Source organism: Bos javanicus, chromosome 13 (assembly GCF_032452875.1).
Source record: "Bos javanicus breed banteng chromosome 13, ARS-OSU_banteng_1.0, whole genome shotgun sequence".
NCBI classification, from domain to species: Eukaryota; Metazoa; Chordata; class Mammalia; order Artiodactyla; family Bovidae; genus Bos; species Bos javanicus.
The window spans coordinates 81828699-81847094 of NC_083880.1; the positions used below are offsets into that span (position 1 = coordinate 81828699).

The window sequence follows — 18396 nt, forward strand, 5'->3', positions numbered from 1 at the left end:
AACACCATATGAACCTTTGGCCCAGTAGCCATCAAAAGTAACATGTGTCTTAGTGCGCCAACTTAGGTCACGTGTCCAGGTCTAAACCCATCGGTGTGTTTGAAAGAAGGCAGTGTACAAGGCTGCACACCTGTGCTGGTGGTTGTACCTCAGGTAACAGCAGTGACCCTAGCGGAAGAGGCTTATTTACATGCTCTGGAAGCAAGCAAAAATGGGTACATATGAAGTTCCAAGTGTTCAAATTGAGTTAAAAGCAGGGATTGAAATAATGATTTTTCTGTATCAGACTTATCTCTAGTGAAACCGCATTGTGTGTGGCTGTGTGTCTGACTTGTACAAGTTGTGCACCGTGCAACTCTACAGGCACTATTTACATTGTGCCTCTCTGCGAATTACTACTTTCTCTTCAGCAGTAGGTTTCCAAATGATTTTTTAAATTATTTCATCCTCTTTTGGTGAGAGATTTAAACTTAAAACATCATTTTCATTGAATGACAACATGATGACAGAGCTGATGGTTTACTGTATAACAAAGAGAGTTCTCCTTGTCAGAAGATTTGATTTTTGATGGTCCCGATTTAGTCTCAGTTCCTCTGTGACACATTCTAGGGTGATTCTCTTCTTTAATTGACACCCATCAAACCAAGATGGCTCAAAGTCAGTGTTCCCAGGGAGAAAGATTCCTATAATCTTAGAGTTGAAAACCTTTGAATGTCATCAGGTCAAAGAACCCACTAAATAAATAAATGAATCTTTTCCTCAATAGCTCTGAGCAAAGATCACCCAGCCTTCACTCAGTCACCTCCAGGGTACAAGCACTGTCAGATTTCTGACTCCATCTTTGCCTCTGTGCACAGTACAAGTGATTGTAAAGATTTTTTGGAAATCAACTAGTAACCTCCCTCCCCCTGACATCTGCTCTTCAGAAGGGGTATGTTGTTGTTCAGTCACTAAGTCATATCCGACTCTTTATAACCCCATGGACTGCAGCATGCCAGGTTCCTCTGTCCTCTACAGCCTCCTGGAGTTTGCTATTGAGTCAGTGATGCTATCCAACCATCTCATCCTCTGCTGCCTACTTCTCCTTTTGCTTTTAATCTTTGCCAGCATCAGGGGCTTTCCCAATGAGTCAGGTCTTCACGTCAGGTGGCCAAAATACTGGAGCTTCAGCACCAGTCCTTCCAATATTCAGGGTTGATTTCCTTTAGGATTGACTGGTTTGCTCTCCTTTCAGTCCAAAGGGACTCTCAAGAGTCTTCTCCAGCACCACAGTTCAAAAGCTTCAGTTCTTTGGTGCTCAGTCTTCTTTATGGCCCAACTCTCACATCCATCATGACTACTGGAAAGATCATAGCTTTGACTATAGGGACCTTTGTTGGCAAAGTGATGTCTCTGCTTTTTAACATGCTGTCTAGGTTGGTCATAACTTTCCTTCCAAGGAGAAGGGATGTAGGGCAGTGTTTACCATCGGAACTGGTGGCACATCCATCTCCCTTCTGGTGGAATCTGATTCACATCTCTTTAATTCCTCTGAGCTTCAGTTTCTATAAAATGTAGCCCATAGTAGTTCATTATTCCTTTAGCAGGATTAGCATATTGCCTAATGCCTTGTTCCAAGCAATGATTGGCGTGATCACTCAAACAGGTTTCGGGAAGGCAGTGCAGCCAGGGCCAGGTGGATGTGCAATGGGTCCCCCTTTTGCCCTGTTCTGTAGGTGGCATCCTGCAATGGCTATGAACACGAACCTTATAAGGGAGGGTACCTGTGGGGTATATGAGAGTCTGCATGAGTCTGGCTAAGGGCTCAGAGGGTACCTGGCACTAAGGATTTATTCAGCATCTGCTCTGGGTCAGGCTTAAGCGGGTACAGGTATTAATGAGGCCAAGGGTCAACCTCTGGGAAACTCACAACCGGCCTGGAAAGACAGGCTCAAACAAGCAAAATGTGGAAAATGATATCACCGCAGGCTAGGTCCAGGATGCCAGGGAAATCCGAGGAAGCAGGCAGCTTAAGCCAGGACACTATTCCTCCCCTCCTATGCCAAGGTCAAGGCTAACCAGGGCAACAACAGCCCCCAGGCACACGCACAGCAGAGGCAAAAGCCAGTCGTCCTCCGGAAAGAGCTGGGGGTGCAGGGAGAGGAGGGAGAGACGCGGCTGAGAAAAGTGAAATTCCCTCTCCATCTGAAAGGAGCTGGGGATCTCCGCGGGCGTGGGCGAGACGCGGGGGCGCGCAGGGCAACTCGGGGTCCCGGGGAGGGGAGGGGTCGGAGGACCGGATCGGGCCAGGGGGGCGCCAGAGGGGTGGAGGGGAGAGTGCGCCGTCAAGGCTGTCTGCCTGCGGGTGACCGGCGGCTCCTCCGGCTCCCTCTTCCCCGTCCCCCTCCCCCTTCTCCCTCTCCTCCCCCTACCCACCCGGAGAGGCAGGGCTGGATCCCTGAGCGCTGCCCCTCCTCGCCCTCCCCCTCCTCCTCCCCCTCCCCCTCCTCCCCCTCCTCCCCCTCCTCCCCTCCTCCTCCTCCCCCTCCTACCCCTCCTCCCCCTTCCTCGCCCTCCCCCTCACCCCAGAGGCACGGGCTGGATCCCTGAGCGCCGCCCCTCCCTCCCCCTGCGCCTCCTCCCCTCCCCCTCCCCCTCCCCCCTCCTCCCCCGTCCCCCCTCCCCCTCCATTCTCCCCCCGCCTCGCAGAGGCTGGGCTGGATCCCTGAGCGCCGCCCCTCCTCCGAGCAGGCCGGCTGATGAGTCAGCTGACGCGGGCGCCCCAGCCGCGCCGGCTCCCCGCGCTCCCCGAAGTGGCTGCGAGCCGGCCGCCCACTTCCAGGCTCGGGGACGGGAAAGTGATGCGCGCCTCCTGACGCCGCTCGAGCCGCCGCCGCCCGGTCTGCGCTTTCTCCCCTGGCCCAGCCCAGAGCCCCGTCTTGACCCGAGGCCACTTAGGGCGCGCGCGGGGCGCGGGGAGCTCGCCGGCCGCCCGGGATGGCCTCCAGTTTCAATGACATCGTGAAGCAAGGCTACGTGAGGATCCGGAGCCGCCGCCTGGGGGTGAGTGTGGACCGGTCCTCCCGCCTCCCGGCGCGGGCTCAGGGTCCCGACCCCCGGCCGGCGTCCCTGGGGTCTCGGGCGCGCCGCGCCGCGCCTTCCCGGCTGGAGCGCACCCGGGCAGCCGCTGGAGCCGCTCTCGGTGTGTCGCGGGTCTGTCTTTGTCTCCCGGGTGACTTGGCTTTCCGTCGGTGGCCGCGTGTCCGCCTCGGTAGCCTGGAGCCCAGCGAATGGAAATAAATATTTCTCGGTAGCCATGGGAGTCGGCGCCGAGGAACCCGGGCGGGGGCGCCGAGCCTGCCGGGTGCCCGGTGCCCCCACCCGCCGCCAACTTCACTCCAGCGGGGGTGCGGGACGGACCGGCCGGGCGAGGAACGGCGGCCGCTCCGGGTGCGAGCCGGGTCAGTGACCCCCCGACCCCGGAGAGACACTTCTGCCAAGAGAAAGGCTTTTTTCGGAACTCCGGGCCGTGGACGGTGACCCAGCCCCGGCCCAGGAGCTGGCGAAGGCGCCGTGGGTAGATGTCCTCGTCCTGGGCAGGGGATGTGTTGCTGGAGTACACACCGGATGCCCCTGGAAGGCTGTCTGTTTAGGGCGGAACGGAACACCTGGCGCAGAGCTGGCGCTCTCTCTTTAAATATGTGCTGAAAGGAAGGATGGCTGAGCCGGAGGGCACTGGTGTGGACAGGTGTTGGCACAGGGATGGGTCCTCCTTTAAAACTCCCTCTCTGTGGCCCTTCTCCCCTTTGCTCTTCATTGACGAACTTCAAAGAGAACTTACTCTGCTTCTCTTTGGGCTTGAGTGGTGATGGCTAAGGAATTCTTGAGGGAGGAAGAGGATACTGGAATGATTTTTTTTTTTTTTTTAATTTCAGACTGCCTCATTTCTCTTTGCTTTGTGTCGGGTACTGTTGCTGCCTTTTTTTTTTCTTTTTTCATTGTGTACTTTGGGGCGAGAGGGTTGGGGGGAGAAAAGTTTACTTTGCTAATGTCTGAATAATGGTAATATCAGTAATGGCCACAGGGATAACTTAAATATCTTTCTCCACAAATATATGTCATTGGCACTGTCCTCTTATTGGATCTTTGGACTTGTTAATGCACTAGATAATCTTACTGGAAATTGAGATTTTCACCGTGTTAAACAGCTAGACAGGAAGACCTGCTGGTGGCAAATATCCATAACTATCAACAGCTCTTACCTGATGTGTTTTGGTCCTTTGCTTTCTTTCTTCCTTCCTCCTCCCTTTTCTCCCTCTCTTTCTTTCCTTTCTTTTCTTCCTTTCTTTCCCTGCTGGTTACCATTTTTTAGCAACTATGTCTTGTGTAATTGTGAATATACAAATACATAATTAGGGAGCAGTGTAAGAGAACTAACCAGTCCCTATCAACCGCAAGTTTCCTTGGTTTTCTTCCCTGCTATGCAGACATTCTGATCAACAGGAACAGCTTTTGTTAGGGTATTTAACCTAATGACTCTCATGCAAAGAGTCAGAAATAATAGGAACTTTTTATTTTTCATAACCTTGTGGGCCAGCCAAGTGTTACAGTGTTAAAAGGAGCATTTGAAAACACCATTCTAATTTTAGATTTACTCCATCATGTCAGTTGAGGAAATTGATGAGACATCCATTCTGTGCTAGAGAGCATTCCAATAGAAAGAGGACGTGAATTATTAATGTACAAAATGGGAATTATTCATAAGGATCAGTTTATACCAAATTTTGACACATGGTGATTTATTTGAAAAACTAGTTACTGTAACTTCCTAGTTTATAGTAATTGAGACTTTTTCTGTAATATTACTACTGACACAGTGTAGTCCCACGTGTGTGTCAGGAAAGGAAAAGTAGTTTACTTTGCATTTACTTTATATTTTATAGTATTTTGGATGCCAACAGAAGTGTACTTTCTTAGGATTTATTCATTGTGTCTGTGTTAATACTCAAATAGATTTTGGAATATTTATTGAATGACAGTTATTGTTCATGGAGAGAAAAGGTCAAAAATAATCAAAATCTAGTTTTATTTGTTCAGTTTGGTTTTATCAGCAGTTAATTTTAAAAAGTGTTCTAAATAGTATAATTTATCATTAGAAGCTGAGGAGGCTGTCGGAACCACTGCAAGCTAAAGCTTTAATGGAGGCATCAAGAAGAATACATTGGGAAAATGGCATAGGGACCTTCAGTCTAAAGAAAGAAATGTTCGTGGAGCTGATCGAGGCAGAAGCTGGCTTGGAACAGCAGGCAGCGTGTGCAAGTCTCAGAGAGTGGTAGGACTTCACGTTAGTGCACTGCAGGTGCTCAGGTCGTGCAAGTTGAACATGGATTGAACTGAAAGTAAACGCTTGACTTTGCGAATCATAAGCCTCTTGAAGAACCAGTATGACACAGTGGCTTTATTAATGGAATCCAGACAAGTGTCTGAGGGTTAGAACCATGTTTAGGAGAGTTTATAATTAAACAAGAAAACAGCACTTAATGGTGAGCCGCTGTCGTACCTAGGAACGCCCCTGCAGATTTGCAAAAGGAAGAAAAGAGACAAACTCTCCTTCTGTTACTCGTTAGCTCTGTGACCCTTGACTTCTCTTGGCCTCAGTTTTCTTATCTGTACATTGAACAGTGTTTAACGATGCTGTGAACTTTGGATAAGATGATGTCTATGAAAATGCACTGAAAGCATACAGCCTTGGTTCTGATTGCATCATTTCTCTGGTATAATTAGAGATGAGTTGGGGTTGGTGGAAGGATGTAGGAATTAGTGATTTCCTTATCTTTCGATCTAGAAGCGTCCAACGGCATATATATTTACGCAGCTTTCATTGGATGCAGTTTTCACAAATCCATTAAGTGATCTGTGATTTTGTTGTTGTTGTTATTTAATACTGATTTATTTCTCACGAGGGACCAAGAAAATATGCTCTGCAAACATTGGTGCCGTCTCCAGGGGCTTATGTCACGTTCACAGGTTTGAGTATTAGTGAGTTGCTTGTCCTCACTTGCGTGTGTGCCGAGTCTCTTGAGTTGTGTCCACTCTGCAACGCTGTGGACCGTATCCTGTCAGGCTCCTCTGTCCATGGGATTCTCCAGGAAAGAATACTGGATCGGGTTGCCTCCAGGGGATCTTCCCAACTCAGGGATTGAACGTGCGTCTCTTATGTCTCCTGCATTGGGAGGCAGGTTCTTTAGCCCTAGTGCCACCTGGGAAGCCCTGCCCTCACACACACTTGTAGTTATCCCCACAAAAACACAGTATGCAAGTCACACACACACACACACAAATATAATACATTTCAACAAGGCGTGAGTCATTCTAAGACCATCCCTGTTCAGATGGACCTCAGTAAGTGGTCACCTTTAGTTGAGATACTAAGCAGTTTAAGCGATTAAGCAGTCAAATATTTGTAGTGTTGCTTTTTTCTATAAACAATCCAAAAGCTTAGAAATTCACCTCCTTTAACTCAGAAGAAGCCTCCGTATCTTCACGTCTTTATTCTCCAGCCTCACTCCGTTGGTTCATGGAGCTGTCCAGTTGGGCCCTGGGGCTGCATTTGTTCAGGAGTGTCGATGGCACTGCTTTGGGGGGGTGGGGAGGGGTCTGTCCACAGTTTTTCGGCAAATCCACTAAAGGCATTAAACCTGTGTTTTTAGAGGAGTGGTGAATCAGGTGATTTGCACATCATTAGCAGTGGCCCTGAGTTTGAGCAAACTCTGGGAGATAATGAAAGACGGGGAGGCTGGTGTGCTACAGGCCATGGGGTCGCAAAGAGTCGCGCGCGACTGAGCAACTGAACTGCAACAACTGTTTCTTCCCTCGCAATGGAGAGGATTCCCGGGCAGTAATTGTCAGGAGTGTCCACTGGTGAGTCTCAGACCTGTTTACTTTATCTGCATGCAGTTCCCCTTGATTACTTGATTTTATTTACTTTTTAGCATTTATGTATCTATTTGGCTGTGCTGAGTCTTGGTTGCAGCCTTGGGATCTAGTTCCCTGATCAGGAATCGGGTGCCCTGCATCGGGCGTGTGGAGTCTTACTCACCTAACCACCAGGGAAGTCCCTGGGTGGGTGGGTGGGTTAGCTGCTGCGTCAGGGAAGACCCCACTTGCCTCTAAGCAGCATCTCTGTGCTCACCTACCAAGGAAGGACCTCTTCTCCCATCAAGCCACATCTTCATCTGATCGGCTCCTAGGCTCAGGCTTAGTATATCCAACCACCCACTTTTTCATCCTAGCCGGCTTCTCCTGGAGCCTGTATCTCAGCCACTATAGGTCCTGGTATTTCAGTTGCCCTGTAAAAATCAGTCAAGCAATCAAACAAGCAAGCAGCAAAGGATCAAAGCTTAGTCTCCATTCTCTCTCCTTCCCGTATCTCTTACCACCACGGCCAGTCCATCACGAGATGCTGTAAGCTTTGTTTTAGAAGTATAGCTAGAGTCCAATGACCTCTCATACCATCTGCCACTACTGCCCTGGCCCAGGCCCCCCGATTTATCTCCCTCACTGCTCAGACCACCAAAGCCTTTCCCTGCGATCCAGAGTGACGGCCTTACCACCAGCTCCCAGGTCCTGTGCTGACGCAGAATGTTTCCTCTTGCCCCTCCCTCCGCCTGGAATACGGTTCCACCAGGTTCTCTCCTCCTGGCCGTCTCCTCACCTCCTTCAGCCTTTCTGCAAGTGCCGCCTTGTCATCGAAACTTCCAGCCCTCCTGTTTGATCGCTGCCGTCCTTCTCGCCCTGTATCCCTTCCATTTTTTCTGTCTAGACTTAGCATCCACTTACCTGCTGATCTGTCTGTAGGTTTTACCTGTTGATTGCCTGTATCTCCCAAATAGCGTGTGGAGCTCCATGAGGGCTGGGACTTCTCTCTCTTTTCATTATAGCTGAACCCCAGTGCCTGGAACAGTTTCCAGCACAGAGACGCACTTGATGAAGGTTTATTGTGTGAATAAATGGATGAATGAATGCATCATGATAGCTGGACCACAGTGCCAGCATGAAGAAATACTTAAAAATGTATTGGATGAATGAATGAAACCATCAGTTATAGCTGAACCCCAGTGCCTGGAACAGTTTCCATAATGGAGGAACACTTGATGAAATGTATTGAATGAATGAATGAGTCCATCAATTATAGCTGAACCCCAGTGTCTGGAACAATTTCCAGCATGGAGAGCACTTGATGAAAATTTATTGAATGAATGAATGAATCCATCAATTATAGCCGACCCCCCAGTGCCTGGAGCAGTTTCCAGCATGGGGAAGCACTTGATGAAGATGTATTGAATGAATGAATGAATCCATCACTGCCTCCTGGTTTAAGAGCATGGGCTCTGACATGAGACTGTTAAAATCCCAATTCAGCGGCTGGTTATGTGAGTTTTGGTGAGATATTTAATGTTAAGAAGCCTCAGTCTCCTGTAAAAATAGGGAGGCTCATAATATCCGCCTAATAGAAGATCCTCATGAAAGGCTTAACACAACGCTTGACACAGCGGAAACCCTACCAGTGTTTTTACCACTCTCCCTCTTACCACCGGCGCTGTTAGAGGATAATGGTGCTTACGTGGTGGTGTTATACCTCTTCTACTGCGATAGCTGTCCTCCTCAGAGAACTCGCTCTTTAGTTAGGAAAACAGATGTAACATCTGTGAAGTAGTCACTGAACAACCACTGATGCTAGGTCATGGCCAGAGGTATTGGCCACCGTAGAATTTTTCCTGATCGTTAGGTACATGGCAGAAGTGTCAGGACAGAGAAACTCATCCGTGTGCAAGTTTGGTTTGAGCAAACTCATCAGACAAGAGCAACACTCTGTTAATTTGAGGATCTTTTTTTTGGGAGAAGGGGGGCTGGCAGAGTAGATTTGAAAAGTTGGTTAATTAATGGCCAAATTTCAGGTGGAAATATTTTCTCACCCCTTTCGTTTCTCAGTTTCGCTTGACCCAGCCTGCCAGAGACGTTTCATTTTTCATTTAGGGTTTTAGGTTGCAGAGATGATCAGGAATCTGCGTGTTAAGTTATATTCCTTACTAACACTGAAATCGTAGGAATGGAATAAATTAACCACATGCCATCAGTACGGTCGCTCAGTCGTGTCCGACTCTTTTGCGACCCCCTAGACTCCTAGCCCCCTAGGCTCCTCTGTCCATGGGATTCTCCAGGCAGGAATGCTGGAGTGGGTTGCCATGTCCTCCTCCAGGGGGTCTTCCTGACCGAGAAATAAGACCCGTGTCTCCTGCTCTGGTGGGCAAAGTCTTTACCACTGAGCCACCAGGGAAGTCCTGCCATCAGTACATGAGTGTGTGTACACACGTGTGCACACAAGCACATGTAATCTTTCAGTAAGATGCATGAAGCACCCTTTTCCTTCCTCAAGGAAAAGAGACTTGGCGGCTGACTTCCTGGAGTGAAATTTACGGTCAGACACTCACCTAAGACTGTTGGGCTTCTCAGGTGGCTCTAGTGGTAAGGAACCTGCCTGCAGTGCAGGAGACCCAGGTTCCATCCCTGGGTCGGAAAGATCCCCTGGAGAAGGAAATGGTGACCCACTCCAGTGTTCTTGCTGGGAAATCCCATGGACAGAGGAGCCTGGTGGGCTACAGTCCAGGGGGTTGCAAAGAGTCAGACACGACTGAGCGTGCGCGCATGCACAAACACAAGAATACTTGGTATTTTAGCCCCATCGGAATCTGCTTCACTGGTGTCATGTCAGAAGTTCTTTCCAGCTGGTATTTTAGCCATCTTTATTTGATCGCCCTTGTGGATGGTGTGATTAATTATGCATAAAGTCACAGCCTTTAATCATCAGCCCCAAAACTGATTTAAGCAAAGAATGGCCAATTTAGTGCTTTTGTGTGTAGACATAAACCAAATTATGGACGTGATCATTTCCCCCACATCTGCCAATGTATTTTTTAATAATATTCACGAGATGACTAGAAAGATTTATTTTTTAAGCAATTTTGTGGATCATTATCTTTGGTATTTTAAGAATTCTGTTTTCATTCGGGGTATTTGCTTTCATTTATTTTAACACGCATCAGATGTTTATGGAGTGAATACTCGTGTTAAGAAGCTTAGGGAACACTACCCTAAATAAGACAGATGTGGTCAACATCCGTGGGGAATTGACACTCTATTCTGGGGCTGATGTTATTAACATGAGATTAATATATTCACTCTAGTTGAGGAAGAATTCGTTTGAGCAACAGGTCAAATATTGAAGTGAAAAGGCATCTTCAGGTCTTTCCTTGTTTCATTTTTATGAAACGAGGGAGTGGAAATTTGATTTTCCTGTTACTGTAGGAATTTGATTCTGATCGGGTGGAAATCAAATCTTCAGGGATTCTAAGCCAGGAAGAGATTACTCTGCCTCCATTCTGCAAACGCCCTGTTTCTGTGAAGTTCAAAATGAAGCTAATAGTTTAGAAATGCCGCAGACATATGTGAATGTGGAAGTTAAAATAGCTTCTTTCTAGAATGCAGATGCCTGCATTTTGGATGAGGTTTTTCCGAGCAGTCGGCAGGCTGTGTTTATTTTATGAGTATTCTAAGTCTCTGTTGGTGCCCTGGGTCTCGGAGAATATAAGTGTTAGCTGTGTGTGCTGTGTTATGGGTAGGGTGCAAATGATTTCCTCAGGTGATGCTTCATAGCTTTTGTGGGATTCTTAGAGAAATCTAGACTTGTGTGTCCCCAAACCGCTCACCTCCCACCTGCAGATTTCCAAAACAGTGAGGAACCACTGTCTCGCTCACCTCCCACCCTGCAGATTTCCAAAACAGTGAGGAACCACCGCCTCATTTTTTAAAATTAGAATTTTAGGGACTTTATTGGTGGTCCAGTGGCTCAGACTCCAAGCTCCCACGGCAGGGGCCAGGTTCCACCCCTGGTCAGGGAACCCCACGTGCCCCAGAGACGTGTTCCCAGGCCGCAGCTAGAGATCCCGCGTGCTGCCGTGAAGACCGAGATCCTGTGTGCCGCACTTAATCAAGGTGCAGCTTAAAAGAGTTAAAATTTTAGCTTTTACATAATCGTAGGTTCACAAGAGGCGTAAGAAATGACACAGAGAGGCAGCCATGCCCCTCCCCAGGCTCTCCCAGTGGTGATGCTTTTCGAGTCCCCAGTATCACAGTCAGGATGCTGGTATACCATCAAGGGACAGCGCGTCCGTCCACAGCACCGTCCTCCCCATTGTCTTTTGTGGCTGCCCCTGCATCTCCCCCACCCCCGCCCCACAGCCCTGAAGCCCTGACAACGTGAATCTGTTTTCCATTTCTTTTATCATTCATCATTTCAAAAATATTATAGAAATGGAACCATGCAGTATGGGATGTTTTGGATTTTTTTTTTGACTCAGTATAATTCTCTAGAATTGTGGTGGTTGTCATGGGTTCTCTGGGTATGGATGGTGGTTGTTGTTCAATCGCTCAGTCGTGTTCTGCTCTCTTCGAACCCATGGACTGCAGCACGCCAGGCTTGCCTGTCCTTCACCGTCTCCTGGAGCTTACCCAGACTCATGTCCACTTACATGAGTCCATACAACCGTCTCATCCTCTGTCATCCCCTTCTCCTCCCGCCTTCAATCTTTCCCAGCATTAGGGCTTTTTCTGAGTGGCTCTTTGCATCAAGTGGCCAACGTATTGGAGCTTCCGTTTCAACATCAGTCCTTCCAATGAATATTCAGGGTTGATTTCCTTTAGGATTGACTGGTTTGATCTCCTTGCTGCCCAAGGGGCTCTCAAGAGTCTTCTCAACACCACAGTTTAAAAGCATCAATTCTTTGGTGGTTCGCCTTCTTTATGGTCCAGCTCTCACATCCATATGTGGATGACTGGAAAAACCATAGCTTTCACTACAGGGACCTTTGTCGACAAAATAATGTCTCTGCATTTTAGTACATTGTCTAGATTTGTCATAGTTTTTCTTCCAAGGAGTAAGCATCTTTTAATTTCATGGCTGCAGTCACCACCTGCAGTGATTTTGGAACCCAAGAAAATAAAGTCTGTCACTGATTCCATTGTTTCCCCATCTATTTGCCATGAAATGATGAGATTGGAAGCTATTCCTTTTCCCTTTTTACTGCTAAGCTGTAGTCCAGGGTATGGATGTGCGATATTTTGTTTAGCTGTTCAAATAGTGAGGGATATCTGGGGGGTGTTTTCCATTTCAGGCTCTTATGAATAGGTTGATGTAAATATCTGGGCTAGGGTTTTTGTGAGAATGTAAATGTTCATACCTCTAGGAAAACGCCCTAGGAGTACAATCGCTGTGTGTATTTGTAGTTGCATGTCTATTTTTATAGGAAACCACCGAGCTGGTTTCACATTGTACACTCACAGCGGCATCACAGGAGTGACCAGTCTCATCCCTGCAGCCTTTGGGGTTGCCCAGCGCTTGGTGTGAGTCTCGGCGTAGACCTTCTACGTGCGATGCTGGCCCTCCTTGTGACGCTGAGCACTTTTCATGTTCCAGCTTGTCAGCTATACGTGCATTTTGGGAAAATGCCTATTCATGTCTTTTGCCCATTTTCTATTTGGATTGTTTTTTAACTGTTGAGTTTTGAGAGTTCTTTGTATATTCTTGATATTAATCCTTTTCAGACATGTGGTTTGCAAATATTTTCTCTTACTATGTAGCTTATCATTCTTATCCTTTTAACAAGGTCTAGCACAGGGCAGACATTTTTAAGTTGATGAATTCCAATTTATTTTTTTTTTCCTTTTCATACTAATCCTTTGCCCAGCCCAAGATCCCAACTATTTTTTCCTACTTTTTCCCCCTAAATATTTTACAGTTTTACCTTTTACATTTAAGACTGTGGTCCATTTCAAGTCAAATTTTATATACGGTGTGCATTTTATATGAAGGTTCATTTTCTGCCTATGGATGTCCAGTTGCTCCAGGACCATTTGCTGAAACGCTGTCTGTTCTCCACGGAGCTTATTCACGTCATCTGTCCCTAGTCCTCTGTTTTATTCCACTGCTCTGCGTGTCTCTGCTGTGCCTTGACGTGTCAACATGTGTCTACATGTGTAGCTATACTATGTCTTGAAGTGGGGTAGACTGGTTCTTCCCACTTAATTTTTCTTTTTTGAAATTGTTTTTATTCTAAAGTTGAAATGATAAAGCTGAAAATTTGATCAACATATAGTGGGAAAAAGTTATGTTTATTGAATCAAACGGATATAGTAACTAATATTCCCAATCAATAGTTTTATCAACTCGCTCAGTCTCTAAGTGGGTCCGGGTGGGAGGAGGGATAATAGAATAATGTCTTGGCCCGCAGTCGGTGCTCAATGAGCATTAAATTCAATGAGTAAAACCCTGAAATAACATTTTGCATATTCAGTTATGAAACGGACAGGAAGCCTAGCCTCGCATGAGGACGCATACTCAGGAATCCCAGGAATCCCAGGAGTTCCGTAACATTCTTTGAGTGGTGTTTGTAGGCAGCCCTGCTGCAGCATGCACGCTGCAGTCCTCAGCGCAGGACAAGCGTGGAGACGGGCAAGCCGGCTGGAACGAGAGCGGCCTGGTTCCCCCGTCCTGCTGCTGGCCATCTGCTGTGACCAGCGCGTGTCGCTGAACTTCTCTCATGCCGGCTTCCGCTGCAGCAAAGATGGAGGTGCCAAGGTCTGACCTGCCTGCCTCCCCCGGCCGCCTCGGAGCCAGACGTGTGGCCGTGGATGCGGAGAGCCTGCCCGAGCACACTCCACATCCCGCCTAGTCCCAGCTTGGTCTCCACAAGTGCCCTGCTGTCGGCCTCCTGAGTGGAAAAGAGCAGAGAAAACTTGGGATGGCCCTGTGCTGCTCTGAGCTGTGTCAGACCCCAGAACCAGAACAGATGACTGGAAAACTTTCTAGATTTATGATTTACTTTGGAGTCACAATGTTGAATTTCTGACCAAAAAAAAGAAAAAGAAAGAAAGAAATAGATCCTCTTTACCTACAACAAAAAATGACTTTTGCCTGTATCAACTACTTTTAATTTACTAGTATTTTACGCTATATTTACATGGTTAAAAAATTAAAAAAGCAAAAAACGATCAAATGAAGAGGAAAGTTCTCTCCTACTCCAGACTTGTCTCCATTTCCAGGCAATTCTGTGCGGATTCTTGTGTATCTATATGGAGATATTTATTTGTATAGGCATATATAAAAATGCCTGTGTTTTTGTGTGTGTGTAATTTGCTTTGCATGCTTGGGTTCACGTTATTTAGTACTGTTATTCTATCTTTGTTCTTTTAACTTATGTTGGAGCACTTTTCTGAAATTTTTATGGATTTCCAATATTCACTTGGGCTTCCATGGTAGCTCAGCTGGTAAAGAATCCACCTGCAGTGCAGGAGACCCCAGTTCGACTCCTGGCTTAGGAAGACCCCCTGGAGAAGGGGAAGGCTGCCCACTCCAGTATTCTGGCCTAGAGAATTCGTGGACTGTATAGTCCATGGGGTGGCAAAGGTCGGACGCGACTGAGTGACTTGCACTTTCACTTTATCAATATTTACTTTCACTTTATCAATATTTACTTATTTGGCTCCATTTCTTTAATTAGCTCGCACTAATAGTGGGCATCTTAATGTAATTTCTAATTGTTGCTAATTAAACAGTGAAGCAGTAAACATCCTGTGCATACACTTATGGGCGTATACGATGCTCTGTTTCTAAGATAAATTCTAGAACGGAAGCTGTTCTTACAAAATTATGTTCATTTAGAATTTTGGTAAATTCATCTAATTTTCCTTCAAAGAGGGTGTAGCAGGTGTACTTCCCCTGAGAGTGCTCAGAATCATTTGTTTTTGCCAGTCCTCCCTTGAGGTGTGTTTAACTCTGTGCGTGTTCAGCTTCAAAAGGATGTTCTCCTGCAAGGATGTGCCTTCGTTTGGTCCCCAACTCTCCAAATTTATTCTGCTTGCAGCAAACATTACCTCGTAATCCAGTCCAATCCTATCCTATCTGTACTTTAAAACTCTCTAATGCCTTCTCCTTACCCATAAATATTCTGCAGTGTCCTCAAGACACTCTGTAATCTGTACCCGGCCATAACTCATCCCACCCAAACCCGTGCTCAAATAAGTTCACGTCCCCCTTGGTGCTCAACGAAACCTGCCCACTCGAGTTTCTCCACTGGCCAAGCTCTCCATCCTCTGTTATTGCCTTTATGCATGCTTTTTCATTGATTAGAAAATTCTTCCACTTGCTTTTATCTTCTGTACTTCTTTCTCATCCTGAAACTCTCAGCTGGGATATTGCTAATCTGGAGATGCTTTTCCAAACACCATCCCACATCTAAATGGTGGAAAAAGCCAGTTGGCACATGTATTTTTTAGTTCAGTTCAGTCACTCAGTCATGTCTAACTCTTTGCGACCCCATGGACTGCAGCACGCCAGGCTTCCCTGTCCATCTCCAACTCCCAGAGCTTGCTCAAACTCATGTCCATCGAGTCAGCGATGCCATCCAACCATCTCATCCTCTGTCGTCCCCTTCTCCTCCTGCCTTCAATCTTTCCCAGCATCATAGTCTTTTCCAATGAATCAGCTCTTCATATCAGGTGGCCAGAGTATTGGAGTTTCAGCTTCAGCATCAGTCCTTCCAATGAATAGTCAGGGTTGATTTCCTTTGGGATTGACTGGTTTGATCTCCTTGCAATCCAAGGGTCTCTCAAGAGTCTTCTCCAACACCACAGTTCAAAAGCATCAATTCTTTGGTGCTCAGCCTTCTTTATGGTCCAGCTCTCACATCCATACATGACTACTGGAAAAACCATAGTTTTGACCGTAGGTACCTTTGTTGACAAAGTAATGTCTCTGCTTTTTAATATGCTATCTAGGTTGGTCATAGCTTTTCTTCCAAGGAGCAAGCGTATTTATTTGTGTGTGTTTAATTAATTTATTTTTTATTGCAGAATAATTGCTCTACAGAATTTTGTATGTCTTCTGTCAAATCTCAACATGAATCAGCCATAGGTGTCTTTTAATTTCATGGCTGCAGTCACCATCTGCAGTGATTTGGGAGCCCCCAAAATAAAGTCTCTTATTGTTTCCATTGTTTCCCCATCTATTTGCCATGAGTGATGGGACCAGATCTTAGTTTTCTGAATGTTGAGTTTTAAACCAACTTTTTCACTCTCCTCTTTCACTTTCATCAAGAGGCTCTTTAGTTCTTCTTCCCTTTAAGGGTGGTGCCATAAGGGTGGTGTCCTCTGCATATCTGAGGTTATTGATATTTCTCCTGGCAATCTTGACCCCAGCTTGTGTTTCATCCATCATGGAATTTTGCACGATGTACTCTACATGTAAGCTAAATAAGCAGGGTGACAATATACAGCCTTGATGTACTCCTTTCCTGATTTGGAACCAGTCTGTTATTCCATGTCCAGTTCTCACTGTTGCTTCTTGACCTGCATACACATTTCTTAGGAGGCAGGTCAGGTGATCTGGTATTCCCGTCTCTTGAAGAATTTCCCACAGTTTGTAGTGATCCTCACAGTCAAAGGCTTTGGCATAGTCAATAAAGCAGAAGTAGACATTTAAATTAATTAAGATCCAATAAAATTCAAAGTATTCAGTTCCTTAATGATGCTAGCCACTTTCAAATGCTCAGTGGTGACGGTTTTGTTGGTTCCTACCCTGAGGACAGAACAGTTCCACCGTTTTTGAGAATTCTGTTGGTTAGCGCTGCGCCAGTTTCTTCATGGCGCTCGTGGCTGCTTTAAAATCCGTGATTGAGAACTTCCCTGGTGGTCCAGTGATTAAGAATCCACATGCCCCTGCAGGGGACACAGGTTCCGTCCTCCTTCCAGGAACTGAGACCCCACGTGCTGTGGGCAGCTGAGCCCGTGCGCCACAATACGGAACCTGAGCTCCAAGCCCGCGCCCGCCACAGCAGGGGCCCCCGCAGAGAGAGGCCCGAGCACCGCAGCTGGGGAGGGGCTGTGTGTCACACCCGAGATCCCGTGCACCCAAAGATGAATGAGTAAACACACAACTTTTAAAAATTGAAAAACATTAATGTTAAGTATGTGTTACCTTAAAAAAAATATGTGATTGAATGTGTTGTTGTGGTGGCTTTTCCCCTCATTAGTCTGTGAGCCACACATGGGTACAGCTTATTCTTGTCTTGCTTCCTGCTTTTTTTCTTAGAGTTCACTAAGTATTTGTCGAATGAATGACTGAGTGAATTGAAGAATTGCTCCAAGCTCTTAACTGTATCATTCTGCCATATTGGTGAGAGTCTTTCTGGGCAGGGGCCAGACACTTCATGATTTTATCCACGTCTCCTTCAACATTCCAGTGAGATACCTGCGCAGGGCCCTAACTCTTTCTCCACCATCGTCTGGGCTTATTTTTCCTCACTGGGCTTGACATTTCAGCATCCATTGGCCAACCGTGGGAAGGCTGCCTTGGGTTGGGCTGGACCATCGTGTTGGCACTGCATTGCGCCTTCCCGATCTCCACCGTCTCTTCAGGATGGAGCCTCTCGAGCCCTCTGGAAGTGCTGAGAGTGCTGTCGACAGCTCTCGGCCCAGCCCTGTCCTGATGCCGAAAAGCTGCATGCCCGACGCCAGGCCCCTTTCCAGGGCGTGTCCTGGCCCCAGTGACTGCCCCCGCTTGGGACAGCTGTGCAGGCGGCCAGCTCCCGGGGTGGGGTCTCCATGGGGCACAGTGCACAGAACATCACAGCTGCCCCGCACCTGATGTGGCTTCCAGAGCCCTCCCGGGAGATTTCTGGATGCACGTCTCCTTAGAGCCTGCTTCCTGCTAGGAAACTCGATTTGCAATCGCAAACCTGCAGCCCCGTCTTCCAAAGAGGGAGCCGAGACCTTGGCAAGGGTGTGTGTGGCTTGACTTGCTGGCCCACCGTTTCTGCCTGTGTCTCACCGAGTGTTCTCAACACCAAAACGGTTCTTCAGTTCACCTTTCATAAAGTGGAAGTTTGGTGGCTTGTTTCATTTCTTATGTTGTTAAAATGCCAGGCTCTTCAGCAGACTCATCTAATGAATGAATTAGGAGGATGCTGCCACTGGCTTGTCACCCTGCATTTGGACTCTGTGAATTGTTGATACCAACCATGGTTTTCTCTGAAAGGAAGAAGCTCCAAATAAACAGTAGGCAAGAATTGTATGCATATTGCTTTATCTTTTACTGCCAGAAAGGCCTGATTACAGTTCTTTTTCCTGAGTACCTGTTTGGTGGTGGTTTAGTTGCTAAGTCATGTTGGACTCTTGCGACCCCATGGACTGTAGCTTGCCAGGCTCCTCTGTCCATAGGATTTTCCAGGCAAGAATAGTGGAGTGGGTTGCCATTTCCACCTGTTTACACCATTATAAGAGGAGAATTCTGATTGTAACTTGTAG

General features: G+C 47.0%; 1 protein-coding gene across 1 annotated transcript in view; it reads left to right on the forward strand.

Moving 5' to 3' along the window:
- The first annotated feature begins 2679 nt into the window (after positions 1-2679).
- The window catches only part of DOK5 (docking protein 5), a 150747-nt gene continuing 135030 nt past the window's right edge, over positions 2680-18396 (forward strand). The window contains exon 1 of the mRNA XM_061438013.1: positions 2680-3042. Coding sequence (XP_061293997.1) covers positions 2977-3042 — 66 coding nt within the window. The 5' untranslated portion in view covers positions 2680-2976. The remainder of the gene's footprint in view (positions 3043-18396) is intronic.